Here is a 12,704-nt window from a genome sequence, read left to right as displayed (position 1 = left end):
ATGGGTTCTACATATGCTAGAGCTAGTTGGCAAATACAAAAAGCAGAAAAACATACGTTTGCTATAAACGGTTGTGATACTTGTAAAATAAGAATACTCCCGAGTTGGCCCGATGATAAGTAGGGGTATCAGTTTCAGATATCTATGAACTCTACTCGTTTACCTAATGAAGCTATACAAAATGCATTAGCAGCGAGCTTTCTATAAGTTATAGTGACTAGGCCTACATGTTTTCAGTTTAATTTGAAACCAGCCTCGAACAATAAAACAGCTCTTCTCATTAATGGTATTCTTTTGATTCAGATACGAAATCTCCAATGATGAAGTTTAGTATCTCAACATTGCTGGTAGCAGCGTCGATTATCGCCTTGTTTGAATTGGTTGCTTCTGCGCATTTCACAAGAGGTACCGTCCGGCCCGCTAAAAATCGTCTTCGTTCATAAAATCCCCAAATGACATCATCGGGCTAAGTAGCATTTCGATATTTGATTTAGAGATTTTGTAAATAGTGATGTCATAAGGGGACTTATGGAAACTAGTGGTTGGCTATTTTCCAATTTGGATTTTGAAAAACTGTTTTTGTACCTAACGATTATTTGTCTACTTTTTGTAATCAGCCCAACGCTCATTCCGCGTTTCTCAGTCACAACTATGGAACAAGGGCTCCATCCCGTTTGAATTTGACAGTTCTCTCGACAAACGTAAGTACATGCTTTAACCGAGTTGGACATGTTTTCAAAAGTTGTCCTCATTGTTGACGTGGACTTGTGGATGGTAAGGCGGATTTCTAAAATCCAGTCCACTCTGTAAGTTCGATATCCAATCTACAAACATAAGACCAGTTTAAACCTATCTTGGTTTTAACCAGTCCAACAATCTAAGATCAGTCTAAGTTCATTAGTTCTATTGCTAATCTGACAACTAATATGAATACAGTCTATATAGAACCAGTTTTATATATGACCAATCTAACAACCAACAGTCTACACTTTTGATTCTATGGCAGATGTAACAAATTTAGAGTAAAGCTCATTTCGGTTCTATTACGTACCAATCTAACAACCAGTATCGGTCGCGTTTAAGCTCATATAAGTTCTAGAGCTTACCTGACAGCTTAATATACAAAACCAGTCTAAGCTCTTTTCTTTGTTTTATAAACAATAGCAGTTTAAATTTGTGTTAGATTGGTTCAAAACCAGTCTAAGCTTTATTTTAGTTCTATAGCCAATCTAACTGAAGGACAGTCTAAGATTATTTTGGTTTTATAATCAACTTTATAACTAACGACCAGTCCTGTGATATAAGACTACCTGTGAACCTCATTCACTACACTACAATTGGGCTGATTGAGTTCGTTGATAAACGCGTGGTTTATTTATCGTGTGTAGAGGTGAAGAAAATGATCAAAGCCACAATGGAAGAACTTTCAGAGAAAACCTGCGTGGAATTCCGACGAAGCAAAAAGAAGGACTCGAACTGGTTGAAATTCGCCAATGGAGTCGGGTTCGTTAACTTACCTGCATCGACGTATCAATGACTCCTAGTTCATAAAGTTCGGTTACGATCTAAATAAAAGATTTAAATTCTGATAAATTCGAGAACACCTTCATCGAAATTATGAACGAATTACGATGTCTGAATTGTGTAAATTAGTTAAGATTTTACTCTGGGTTGAGGAAATGAAATGAACAAACTTAAATTGTGAACTGTGGAACTATATTTATGAACAGTGTAATGCAATAAGGAATTTTTCATTTAGCTTTCGCTGTCAAAAAATTTGTTGAGAATGAATTTTTCAAAATGATTGTTTTCAGATGCGCCACTCACGTTGGAAAAGCCGACGATGAAGGAGCCCAAGTTGTTTCGCTCGGAGCCGACTGCGCGTTCAAAGGAATCGTCATTCACGCCGTCACGCATGCGCTTGGTACGTTTCCAACGGACTGGGTGCTTTGAAATTTATTATCTGGAAAGTTCTAGGGCCAAATCGGTATCGAAAACCTTTTAAATTCCAAGACCATCGTCCAGGTTATTTAACAGATAACAATGTGTATTCCGATTGCTCCCGTCGAGGTCAGCTATCAGCTGACATGACCTCATAACATAATTTCCATCGTAATGGCGAACTACTGCCAAACCTGGTTGCTTGATCTTTATCGGCACGATCTAGTGCAGTCTTACAGTCGTTTAAATGCACTACATCTCATAGGCTGGATGGTTTTGATAATAAAAAAATACATACATTCTAGAATTCGTAATTTGAAAAGAAACAAGTTATGAAAGAACTTTAAGCGCGGCCTAAAGGCACAACCGGAAATAGTTAGGAAACCGACCTATTCAAAAGTAATAAGTTCCGAGAAGTTCCTGTGTATACGTTATAATGTCGTCCACTGATAGGTTTACACTCATGTACACTTCGATTCTCATTACGCACTCTGGCCATTTTCGTAAGCAGTTGCTAGTGTCACCGTCACTATATTAAGTGGATATATATAGTTAGAATCATTTAACAAGACTTGATATATTGAAGATCGAAATCATGTTGAAAAAAGCTCACCAGAAAAGCGACGATCGTCAGCATTTCACTGAATTTCAAAGCACCCTCTGAACCATGTATGCTATCAATCTATTAACGAAGTTATATGTTTATGGGGAGAGGTTACCAATATTGTTGGCCCCCTAGAATAACTCGTAATCTTACTTCTAGTTCAGTTTCCTATCTGCGCTTAGCAAGCGTATGTGAATTCAGCCCTATGATGGAACTCAGTCACTCTGAGGCCATTTAGGTCATAACGAAGACTGTACACTCGTCGTGTTGGCGTCTAGAGAAAGTTCTGTTTTGTTTTTCATGAAGGATTCACTGACGCGCAGAGCCAACTTAACGCAGACAAATACGTCCATCTTACTCGAGATTACATCACCAGAGGTAAGCAATACTAATCTTAGAATCCATTCGAAATTTAAAGACATCACCCCGTATTAACGTTAATCCGCGGCGAGAAAGTGTTAATCCGATAGGTCTAAGTTTTGAGTATGGACGAATCTCTTATCGAATTGACTCCGGATTTGATGTACATATCTACATTGATAATCAATTGAAACCTTTTTCACAAGGAAATGATCGTTCATACTGATTTAAGACTTTATTCACACTCAAACTTATTCGATCATTATTTTACTTAAAAATCTCAATTTTTTCAAGTTGCAAAACGTCCACGCTAATTGTACCGCTCTGTTAATCAAGTTCCAATTTCTATCATGTACATTTTATTCAAATTATTAATTGATTTCAAAATCAATATCAAGTAGGCCCATATTATATCTATACGTAAATGAACTTCTTAGAAAAGTTCGAAATACCGAATCTTAATTCGAGTCAACTCGTTGCGAATTCTGCTGAGGCCAATCTTATCCTACTGCATAGAGTTAAGCGAATTAATGGACAAAGATTATTTCCACAATCAATATATATTGCCACGTGCAAAAAAGAAATAATCTTTTATTCTTTTTACTAGATGAATTGAGCGTAGCGGAACTTGTGGGTATCAACCAACTGTACGGATGCTCCGAAAACTGTAAGTGGTTACTATCATATCCCACCAATGCTGATTTTATTTTGAATCTGACACCTTGATGCTTCCCCACTTGCCAAAAGTGGAATTCTCCATTGCCATGGTAATTAATGTCCTACTGCACACTAGTGACACATGGTGGATCCTCACGCTACAAGTCGAATCTTCTATTGAAACATAAGTTCATGTCCTACTGCGCACTAGCGACACCTGGATACATCCCCAATTGCCACAAGTACAATCCTCTATTGCCGCGGCAGTAGTTGATGCCCCACTGCACACTAGTGACGCTTGGTGGATCCTCACTTGCCACAAAGGGAATGAATCATCTTTTGATGCAGTTAATGTCCTATTGCACACATGCAGCACCTGGTCGGTCCTCAGCAGAACCCACGGTAGATTGCCTCATTATGTTCTATTCATTAGCTAACTAGGAATTTAATAATGTCTTTATAGTGGGCTCACTCGGCAACATGTCCCCATGGACGCCTTGGACTCCATGCAACACCGACTGCGTCTCAACACGAAGCAGATTCTGCAAGCGGGACACCAGACTTCGTATCAACCCGGTTCATCAATGCAGCCCGGGTACCGACCAGAGAGGCATCGAAACAGTGTCGAGAAACTGCCCGCGTGACCGTCTTTTCGGTAGATGCGATTAGTCGATAACCATCCTCGCGCCTTTAGTATTATGACCAATCAAAATGTAGTTTAGTCAATTCAGACGAATAAAACTTGAACCTCTCGAACTATAGACGAAAAAGATGTAGAAGTTGATTTTTTCCAGGGGAATTCTTAATCTCTTTAATCATTGTATATCTATTAAGCACCTTAACAGCCAACCTCATAGACGCCTTTGGAATCAAGCGGGACAATGCTAGTCATCTCAGAACTCAAACGTTATTGTAGCCAAAATTAGCCCATTTGCGAACAAACTGGTTTTTTAGGCTTCAGAATTCGTATACTACCAACCGAGTTATCGAATAGATGTTAGATTCGGTTCCTCACAGTGTATGGTATAGATTGAACTAAACGTCAGTTTACTAAAAAGACAAGTTGAGTAAGATTTAATTGAAATGTAGAATACGTAAACTGTTGTGCAATAACCACTGGCGAAGCAACGTGGAATCCCCGCTTTCGACAGTAGTGGGCACCGCGTTGGCTACAAGCGAACTTCCACCATAAACCACCAGGTGTCACTTTTGTCACCGCTTGAGATCTTCTCAAACTACTTTAAAATCTAACAATGATGTCTCAAATTCTATACATGATGTATGGACATCGAGCCAAATATGAATTCTAAATACTAATCAGAGTTTATTTTGACGCTTGATTTGCCTAATTTTTTCGTTGGACGATCGAACTAAAACTGAGAACTAATTTTCATCGATTTCGTTTAATTTTAAGTAAAAGTTAATTTGTTTCATAGAAAAAGAAAACACATTAGCTTATTTATCTGATATCTTAGTGGCGGCATCTGACGGGATAGCTGGTGTGCCGGTTCCCCATTCCCTCATTCGGCTTAGGCACGGAATCGACGTATAAGTAAAACTAGACAAATGGTTTATTGATGAACTCCCCTCACAGTTGTGGTGGTCGTGAGAGACTATAACAGACACATAGGTTATTGGTGGACTCCCTTGTTGGGAGTGAGTGACTAGAAAATACACATAGGTTCTTGGTGGACTCCCTTCTCTGCTGTGGTGAGAGGGAATGACCAGAACAGACAAATTGGTTCTTGGCGTACTTTCCTCTCTGTTGTGGTGGGAGTGGTGACTAGAATAGACACATGGGTTCTTGGTGTACTTCCCTCTCTGCTGTGGCGGGAGTGAATGACTAGAACAGACACATGGGTTCTTGGTGTACTCCCCTCTCAGATGTGGTGGGAGTGGTGACTAGAATAGACGCATGGGTTCTTGGTGTACTTCCCTCTCTGCTGTGGCGGGAGTGAATGACTAGAACAGACACATGGGTTCTTGGTGTACTCCCCTCTCAGATGTGGTGGGAGTGGTGACTAGAATAGACGCATGGGTTCTTGGTGTACTTCCCTCTCTGCTGTGGCGGGAGTGAATGGCTAGAACAGACACATGGGTCTTTGGTGAACTACTCACAGCTGTGTTGGAGGTGAGTGACTAAAACACCACGTGAGTTCTTGTTGAACTTACCTCACAGCATTGAGACGAGTTCATCACAGCTTTGGTGCTAGTGTGCTTAGTGAATGGTTCGCATATTGTATTTCATTTGGCAAATCATTCAATTCATTAAACAACGCTGATGAACTGAACGTTTGTTTGCGCAAGATGTGAACATGATTACAATTTACCCGACAAATAACAACCGACATTTATTGTCAATAATTCGTCTGTTACAATCAGACTACTCTGTGATGAGGCATTGTGTGTCTGTGTCTATCAACTGGATATGCAGTCGTATTTAGCGAGTTTACCCGCAGTACGTACTGGGCCTCTACGCACATTCCGTCTTGAAGGGTAATGACGATGTACCATGAGAGGCGTTTCGTTTTGGTGATTGGGAAACAACATAATGCAGGTATCAATGTGCAGGCCGATCCCTACACTGTCTCAGACATTCGTCATTCCTGCGATTTTCGATCGTTCGGGACTCAACCTGAGACGTTGAAAATGTACTACAAACATTAGTCATAGACATCTCGTCAGGACATTTTTGAAAAGGTGGATGTCCAAACTTCACACGTGTTCAAAACTTTACCTGAGACATTTTTGATTGGAAATAGACTAGAATTATTATTCGGGCATTGGCCATTTCACTAACACGCATTCAAAAACTGAGAAATCTTTACTACGAAAAACACCATATATAAGTTTATGTTTATGTAACTCTTATCTTTTAAGATAAGACTTAAATAAACATAAACCAGCACACGTTCAAAAACTGATCGCCCACACTTCACAAGTGTGGCGAACATCGACATGAGATATTTTTTTATTGAAAATGAAATACCAATACCAGGCATAAGGCTTTTTACCAGCACACTTTCAAAAACTGAACACTTTCGTCCACACTTCCATGTGTACAGGACTTGACATGAGAAGTTTTCAATCGAAAATGAACTACAAACACCGGACATTAGTCTAAACAAAATGGATTTTTACGCGAACAGTAAATGTCATTACATTGACCTTTAAAACGTGAAACCCATAGAAATTGCGTTACGTGTGTTGTTGTTGACCGTAGCCGATACTACTTAATACGTCCCAACGTTATATAAATAAGATAATAAACAATAAAATGTAAATTTAGCTACTACAAGTAGCAAGGATTAATCAGATTTCCTACCCGGTACCATAAAGCGTTAGTGATTTCATGTAAAGGATCACGTGGGCTCGCAGAGTAGGGCAGTTAATTAAATCATTGTTTTGCTGTATTCCGCTATGAGTCAGCAGATTCTAGGAATGGACGTGCCACATCGCCGTCCACCTGCCTGACCTATCAATCCCCATCTCCCTCTTTCATCGTTGTGCCTCTATTGCACCCTCTGCATTTCTACACTCGATATATGTAAGGTAAGGTAGTCTAAATTCGACATCGGGGCTCGTTGCAAAGTCGTGACGCGAGTCCAAACCAGGTCTTAAATCGTTGGACTGGCCTTAAGTAGTTAGATAGATATTTACAGAACTAAGATGGTCTTAGGCCGGTGCTTACATCTAAGCCATGACTGCGCAACTGGCCCCTGGACCCAAACCAGATCCCTCCCCTAAAACAACCCTATCCAGACTTTCTTTCATCGGTGGGCAGACAGTTGGTAACAACCCAACCCTACTTAATTCTAAAGCGATCTTAATTATCAATATGTTGATACGCACGTATACGCCATGTTGGGAAATATACGTGGGATTATTTGATTCGAAATATAGCCGACGAGATCGTGACGCGTGCCTAATCATCCGAAGTGCGGAGTTTATGACTTACAGTTTATTAAATCGCGTTGCTTCTACGTTGAAAATTCACCGGGGTGTTACGAGTCACGTAGATATATCGAATATATGCTATAATTCTTAATTTGTCGTAGGTATCATTATAATTTACCAGTTTTCGACACACACATTATCTCATTATAATGCTAGTCAATTCCAATTCCAAAAATCAACTCAATGAACTTATCTCCGAACAACAGAAACGCCACCAATTCAATTCAATTTAATCTTTGTTGACAACATTAACATTTCATGATACAACATTATAGGGATACGTCATCAACAGAGGGGTATACTATGTGACAAAGAAAAAAAAAAAACAAAAAAGGAGTGACATAATGCAAAGAAAGTGAAAAAATATTACGTCATTAATGTCACCTTAAAAGGAATTTCATGCAATGCGAAGGCTCTGGGAACAGAGATGATGACCGAGATGATGTTTTATTTTTCGTAGGATTCGTTAAATTGTTTGTAACCTTGCTTAGCGTCGTTTGGGCCACTGTTTCCCGACCCTATTTTGATTGTTGATTTAACCTCACGACGGGACCACGACCTCTGAAATGTTGCCCGCATGCTGTAAGCAGCTAGTGGGGCTCGAACCCACTCGTCGCTCGAGACTAACCGTATCTCGAGACTAACCGGCACAATATGTAAGCAGCTAGAGCCGGACTCGAACCTGCTCGTCGCTCGACATTGTTAGTCTCATCCGAGAATGAGCTACTGAGAGGATATTCAATCCCGTATTGCCTGCCTAGATATTGGATCCTCTACGGTAGAACATTATTAAAAACCATACAATTTACTGTAATGTTCCCAAAGGGTTTTTGAATTATATCCAGGGGATGCGACCGTCAACTTCGGGGCCTACTAACAACCAGCACAATCCCCGAGCAATCGCAGCGCTTGAAATATCGGTTGGATTCCGTAAGCCGCGGGCAACTACTGCTGCAAATGACTCGACAAGGTGAAATAGCACGGAAAACCGAGCCACGCGTTCGCATCGCCGGCGGTGTTTACGGAACAATTCAGGAAAAAGGCGAGATTTGTTGACAAAACTGTTCAGCGTGTCGATAGGAAGAAGGGATGTCAGCGGCGTGGCTGTCAGCGCAGCGCGACGACAGATCGATTCAAACTCTGCAAATCGTTCGGACGACATACGCCTAACGACTTTCGACTACGACTCTTTACACGGAATTGCACTACGTCGCAAAGAAGTAGAGAGCGTTGTTTGCGCCTGGCAAATATCGGAGGAAATAGATTTCGACGCGTATCGAATGGTATATTAGTCGGCGAGGATAAAAGCGCGATGGATCTCAAACCGATCGAGGTATTCGGATGACAACGGTCGCTCTATGAAATAAGTAAACTTGAAAATTAGACATTCGGAAAAATAGCAAATTGAAACGGGTGAATTTTGACTTTTTAAGAATTCCTAAGATATTGCCAGTCAAGATCTTAGGAAAGTTGGAATTCCGAAAGTGCATTCGTCACTAATGCTTAAGCGTTTTAGCCGAATGTTTTCTTGGGCGCCGTGATCAAATCGTTCAAATTAATCTCCGATGTAACGATGCATCTGTAATCGTCTGAAATATAAGCAACCTTTTCAGTTGACCCTTGATATAATCAGATTGTGAAGTATATCTCTCTTATTTGAGTGGATGGTATCGTTTTACGTGGTTTGTCGAAGTGAATATCAGGACATATCATCGAAATCGAAGGTCTGTATATTAAGACCGGCAGCTTAGCGGTGATGTATCTTTTGCCCACTTATTCCCTTATTCGCTACGTTTACCTTTTCTTCGTTCGCTAAAGTTGCCTTTTTTCGTTGTTTTAGAAATTCACGGAACTATCCACGAAAATTCGTGAAATCGGTTTGTTGTGCAACGAATTGCGTGATTTTTCTGGGGTTCGAACCCCACATAACGCGGCTGTAAGTCAAACGTCTAAACCACTAAGCCACGGAGAAAGAGACAGGTTAAGCTTATCATACGTGGCGGCTCTTAGAGTATTCGGTTCCTATATACAAGATGAACAACAAAAGCGGAAATCTTAACGGAACTTTCCATGAACACATTTCTACGCGGGCGGCGGCCGTCTGCTACGCTCTATTGACCGTTACTTTCGTCGTCGGCATGACCGGAAGTACCGCCGTTGTGACGTTATTTGCCCGGAAGCGCTCGCTGAGAACGCCGACGAACGCTTTGATTACGAATCTAAGCGTTTCGGATGTTTTAGTTTGCCTGGCCGTGGTTCCGTTGATGGTGGCGGCTATCGGGTTCAATAATCGCGGCAGGACGGTCGGTGCCACCGTTTGTAAAATACAGCGATTCCTGGCGACCACGTGCAACATAGCAACTATATTGACCTTGGATACGATAGCGGTGAATCGATACTTAGTCGTCGTTCACCCTCAAACCGAGTGAGTATGGGATATCACATCAGGGGCAGGGACCAGGACAACCTATTAAATGCAAAGGGCTTTTACAGAATGATAGTCTTTGTGAGGTTTATCAGTAGCACATGGGTTTTTTAACTTCTTGGACATCAATGATAACTTTTATAACAATGTTTATTCACGAATTAAATTTCAATGGGAAGTAGCAATCCAGTTCAATCAAATCTTTATTCCAGTTCAATTAAATCTTTATCTTCAACTTTCAAGGCAAATGGATTTTAAACGATCGACGAATTAGCCGTATTATTGAAAGCATCGCAATGACAAATGAAATATACCTAGTTGAACTAATCTGTGCTAGCCCTATACGGCGCGTGACTTGAATTGATTAGCTGACTAAAATCTTAAATCGTAAGACGAAGTTGAGCTGTAGTTATTAGTTCCGGATGGAAGACGCCTGACTGTGCAAGCAAACTGCGGCTGAAACCAATAGCTTCTTAAAAAGCTTAATTTAAAAGATGATTAAACAATGTTATTTCTTTTTTATTGCAGAAAATTCATGCGGACTAACGCCATAGTCCTCATTTCATCGATGACGTGGACGTTCGCACTCCTGTTGGCAATCGTAGAAACTAGCGTACCGAATTCGACTTCGTCGTTTTACCTGCGCTGTCTGAACTCGAAATCCGACGAAGGCTTGCTGTTGTCGTTTTACGTAATGGCGGCACTAGGTGGCGTATCGGTAGTCGTCGTTACCGCCGCCTACGCCAGCATCTACTACAAAGTGAAAAATCAGAATATCTGGCGATTGTCGACGCTCAATAATTCGTCGACGGACGCGACGGTCAATCGTAACCGCAGACGATCGAACTCGATATCGGTCGTATCGGAATATTTCCATCACAAAAACGGAGCAAAAGATGAAATTCTGGGCGATTTCGGCGGTCGAAAATGTCATTCGGACACGGGTATCGGCTCGATCGACGAATCCAGCTCGTCCGTTATCGAGGTCACCGCACCGACGAGAAGGTTCACGGTTCTAGGTTGGCCATCGTCTCGCGTGTGCCCTCAATCTGACGATCCTAACGCGGGAGTGGCCGTCAGCTCGCGTCGGCAGACGGATCCGGGACGACCTTCGATTACCGATTCGAATCAGACCGGTCAGCAGCATCAGCGGCTGCAAATTTCTTATTCGCGAGAACCGTTTTCGAGAACTCGAAAATCTGCTTTCGCTACCGAAACCGGCGAATTTCGGTCATCGAGACTTATCACCAACAAAACGGACCAACCTCTAGACTCAAACTTGACGAACCAAAGTGACCCGTTAGGTAAGACTTTACGTACTGGCGCACTTAGTAACACTGAAAGTACCGAAAGCGGCACGGTTAGGCAAAATAATTTGTTCAAAGATAATCACGACTTTATCACTGATTCGTTGGGTACTTCACTTAGTAGCGTACCTAGCAAAACAGGGAATAGGCGAATCGGTGTATTGGAAATCGATTTGCCTGGCGAGCCTACCAAAAACAACCAAAGTAGGCGAGATTATTCGATCAAAGATAAACACGACTTTATCAGTGATTCGTTAGGTGATACGCTACCTACTAGCGTACCAAGAAAAACTGATTGTAGAAAAATCGGTGTATCGAAGATCGATATTCCTGGCGAGCCTACACGTAGGGAAGGCAAATCGACCAAAGATAAACACATTCCTGCTTGCGAAATAAATACGAAACAGATAAGTTCTAGGAGATGTAGTGATATAGCAGCAAATTCGAGCGTGATCCACGAATATCGCGTCCGAAAGAAGAAATTCGGTATGGTCTACACGACGGCCGTCAGGTCGCTGATCGTCGTCGCCGCGTTCATGGTCGTGTGGCTACCGCTACCGGTGGCCTTGACCTTCCACTCGTTCATCGGCGACGACGCTGCCGCCGGCCGTTACAGTTCGTCGCTTCGAGATCTGGAGACGATTTTCTACTGTTTGCTGTTCCTGGCGCGTATCGCCAATCCGTTTCTTTACGCGAATTTCTCGCGCGAGTTCAATCGCGAGTTTCGCCAACTTTGCAGACGACATTGCCGTCGTTGTTGTTGTCGGTAGTCTGTTATCAAAACCGTGGGAACGTGGGAATTCTGTCTAGAGCCTCCTCGCTCGCCAGGGTTCGATTGCCTCCCGCCGAAGCTCACACCCGCACATATCCAAACCGCAGACCTTTCCTTTGTCTATTGCATCGTTCAAGATTACTTGGGGGACAGGTTGCCGCTCAGTGGCCACCAGTCTATATCTTAGCCAATCAGATGCGTTTTATTTATAGAGCAAACCTGCCGACGAAAACGATTGCCGGTTTAATGCGTAGACTGGTGGCCGCTGAATGGCAACCTGTCCACCCAAGAAATTTTGGGCGGTTTGATAGACCGACAAACGGTCTGCGGGCAGGGTTTGTGTTGGCCTGAGCTTCGGCGAAAAAAGGCAATAAAATCCTGGCAAGCGAGGATGATCTTGGAATGTATCATGGCTTCAACAACAGCAGAATCAGCAATGATATCAACGATTTCGAAGCTTTTTCCCTCTTCATCTTTAAAAACATATCGCCAGGATTCGGTTCCTCAATATCGCGTGGTAGAAGACTAAACTCTAGGTTAAAATCAGTTCATTTTCAATATTTTTTTAACTCATGAGTCAAATTCAACTCAGAACTTGTTGAACCGGAACTGGATTGTGGAAAACGAAATGCAGTTGAAAGCGTAAAATTGAAAATGAACCTATTTTGAGCATCGTTAAAC

At 41.8% G+C, this 12,704-nt stretch overlaps 1 protein-coding gene across 1 annotated transcript; it reads left to right on the top strand.

Moving 5' to 3' along the window:
* LOC141910499 (zinc metalloproteinase nas-13-like) lies at positions 1-4,231 on the top strand. Its single transcript, XM_074801191.1, has 7 exons — positions 1-82; positions 618-701; positions 1,389-1,503; positions 1,815-1,924; positions 2,852-2,923; positions 3,513-3,572; positions 4,026-4,231. The coding sequence occupies exons 1-7, from the start codon at positions 1-3 to the stop codon at positions 4,229-4,231; spliced, it is 729 nt and encodes a 242-aa protein (XP_074657292.1).
* Positions 4,232-12,704: the final 8,473 nt, after the last annotated feature.

The sequence above is a fragment of the Tubulanus polymorphus genome, chromosome 9 (genome assembly GCF_964204645.1).
Source record: "Tubulanus polymorphus chromosome 9, tnTubPoly1.2, whole genome shotgun sequence".
Taxonomy (NCBI): Eukaryota; Metazoa; Nemertea; class Palaeonemertea; order Tubulaniformes; family Tubulanidae; genus Tubulanus; species Tubulanus polymorphus.
Note: the sequence above shows the minus strand (reverse complement) of the source record. Positions and strands in the feature narration are given on the sequence as shown.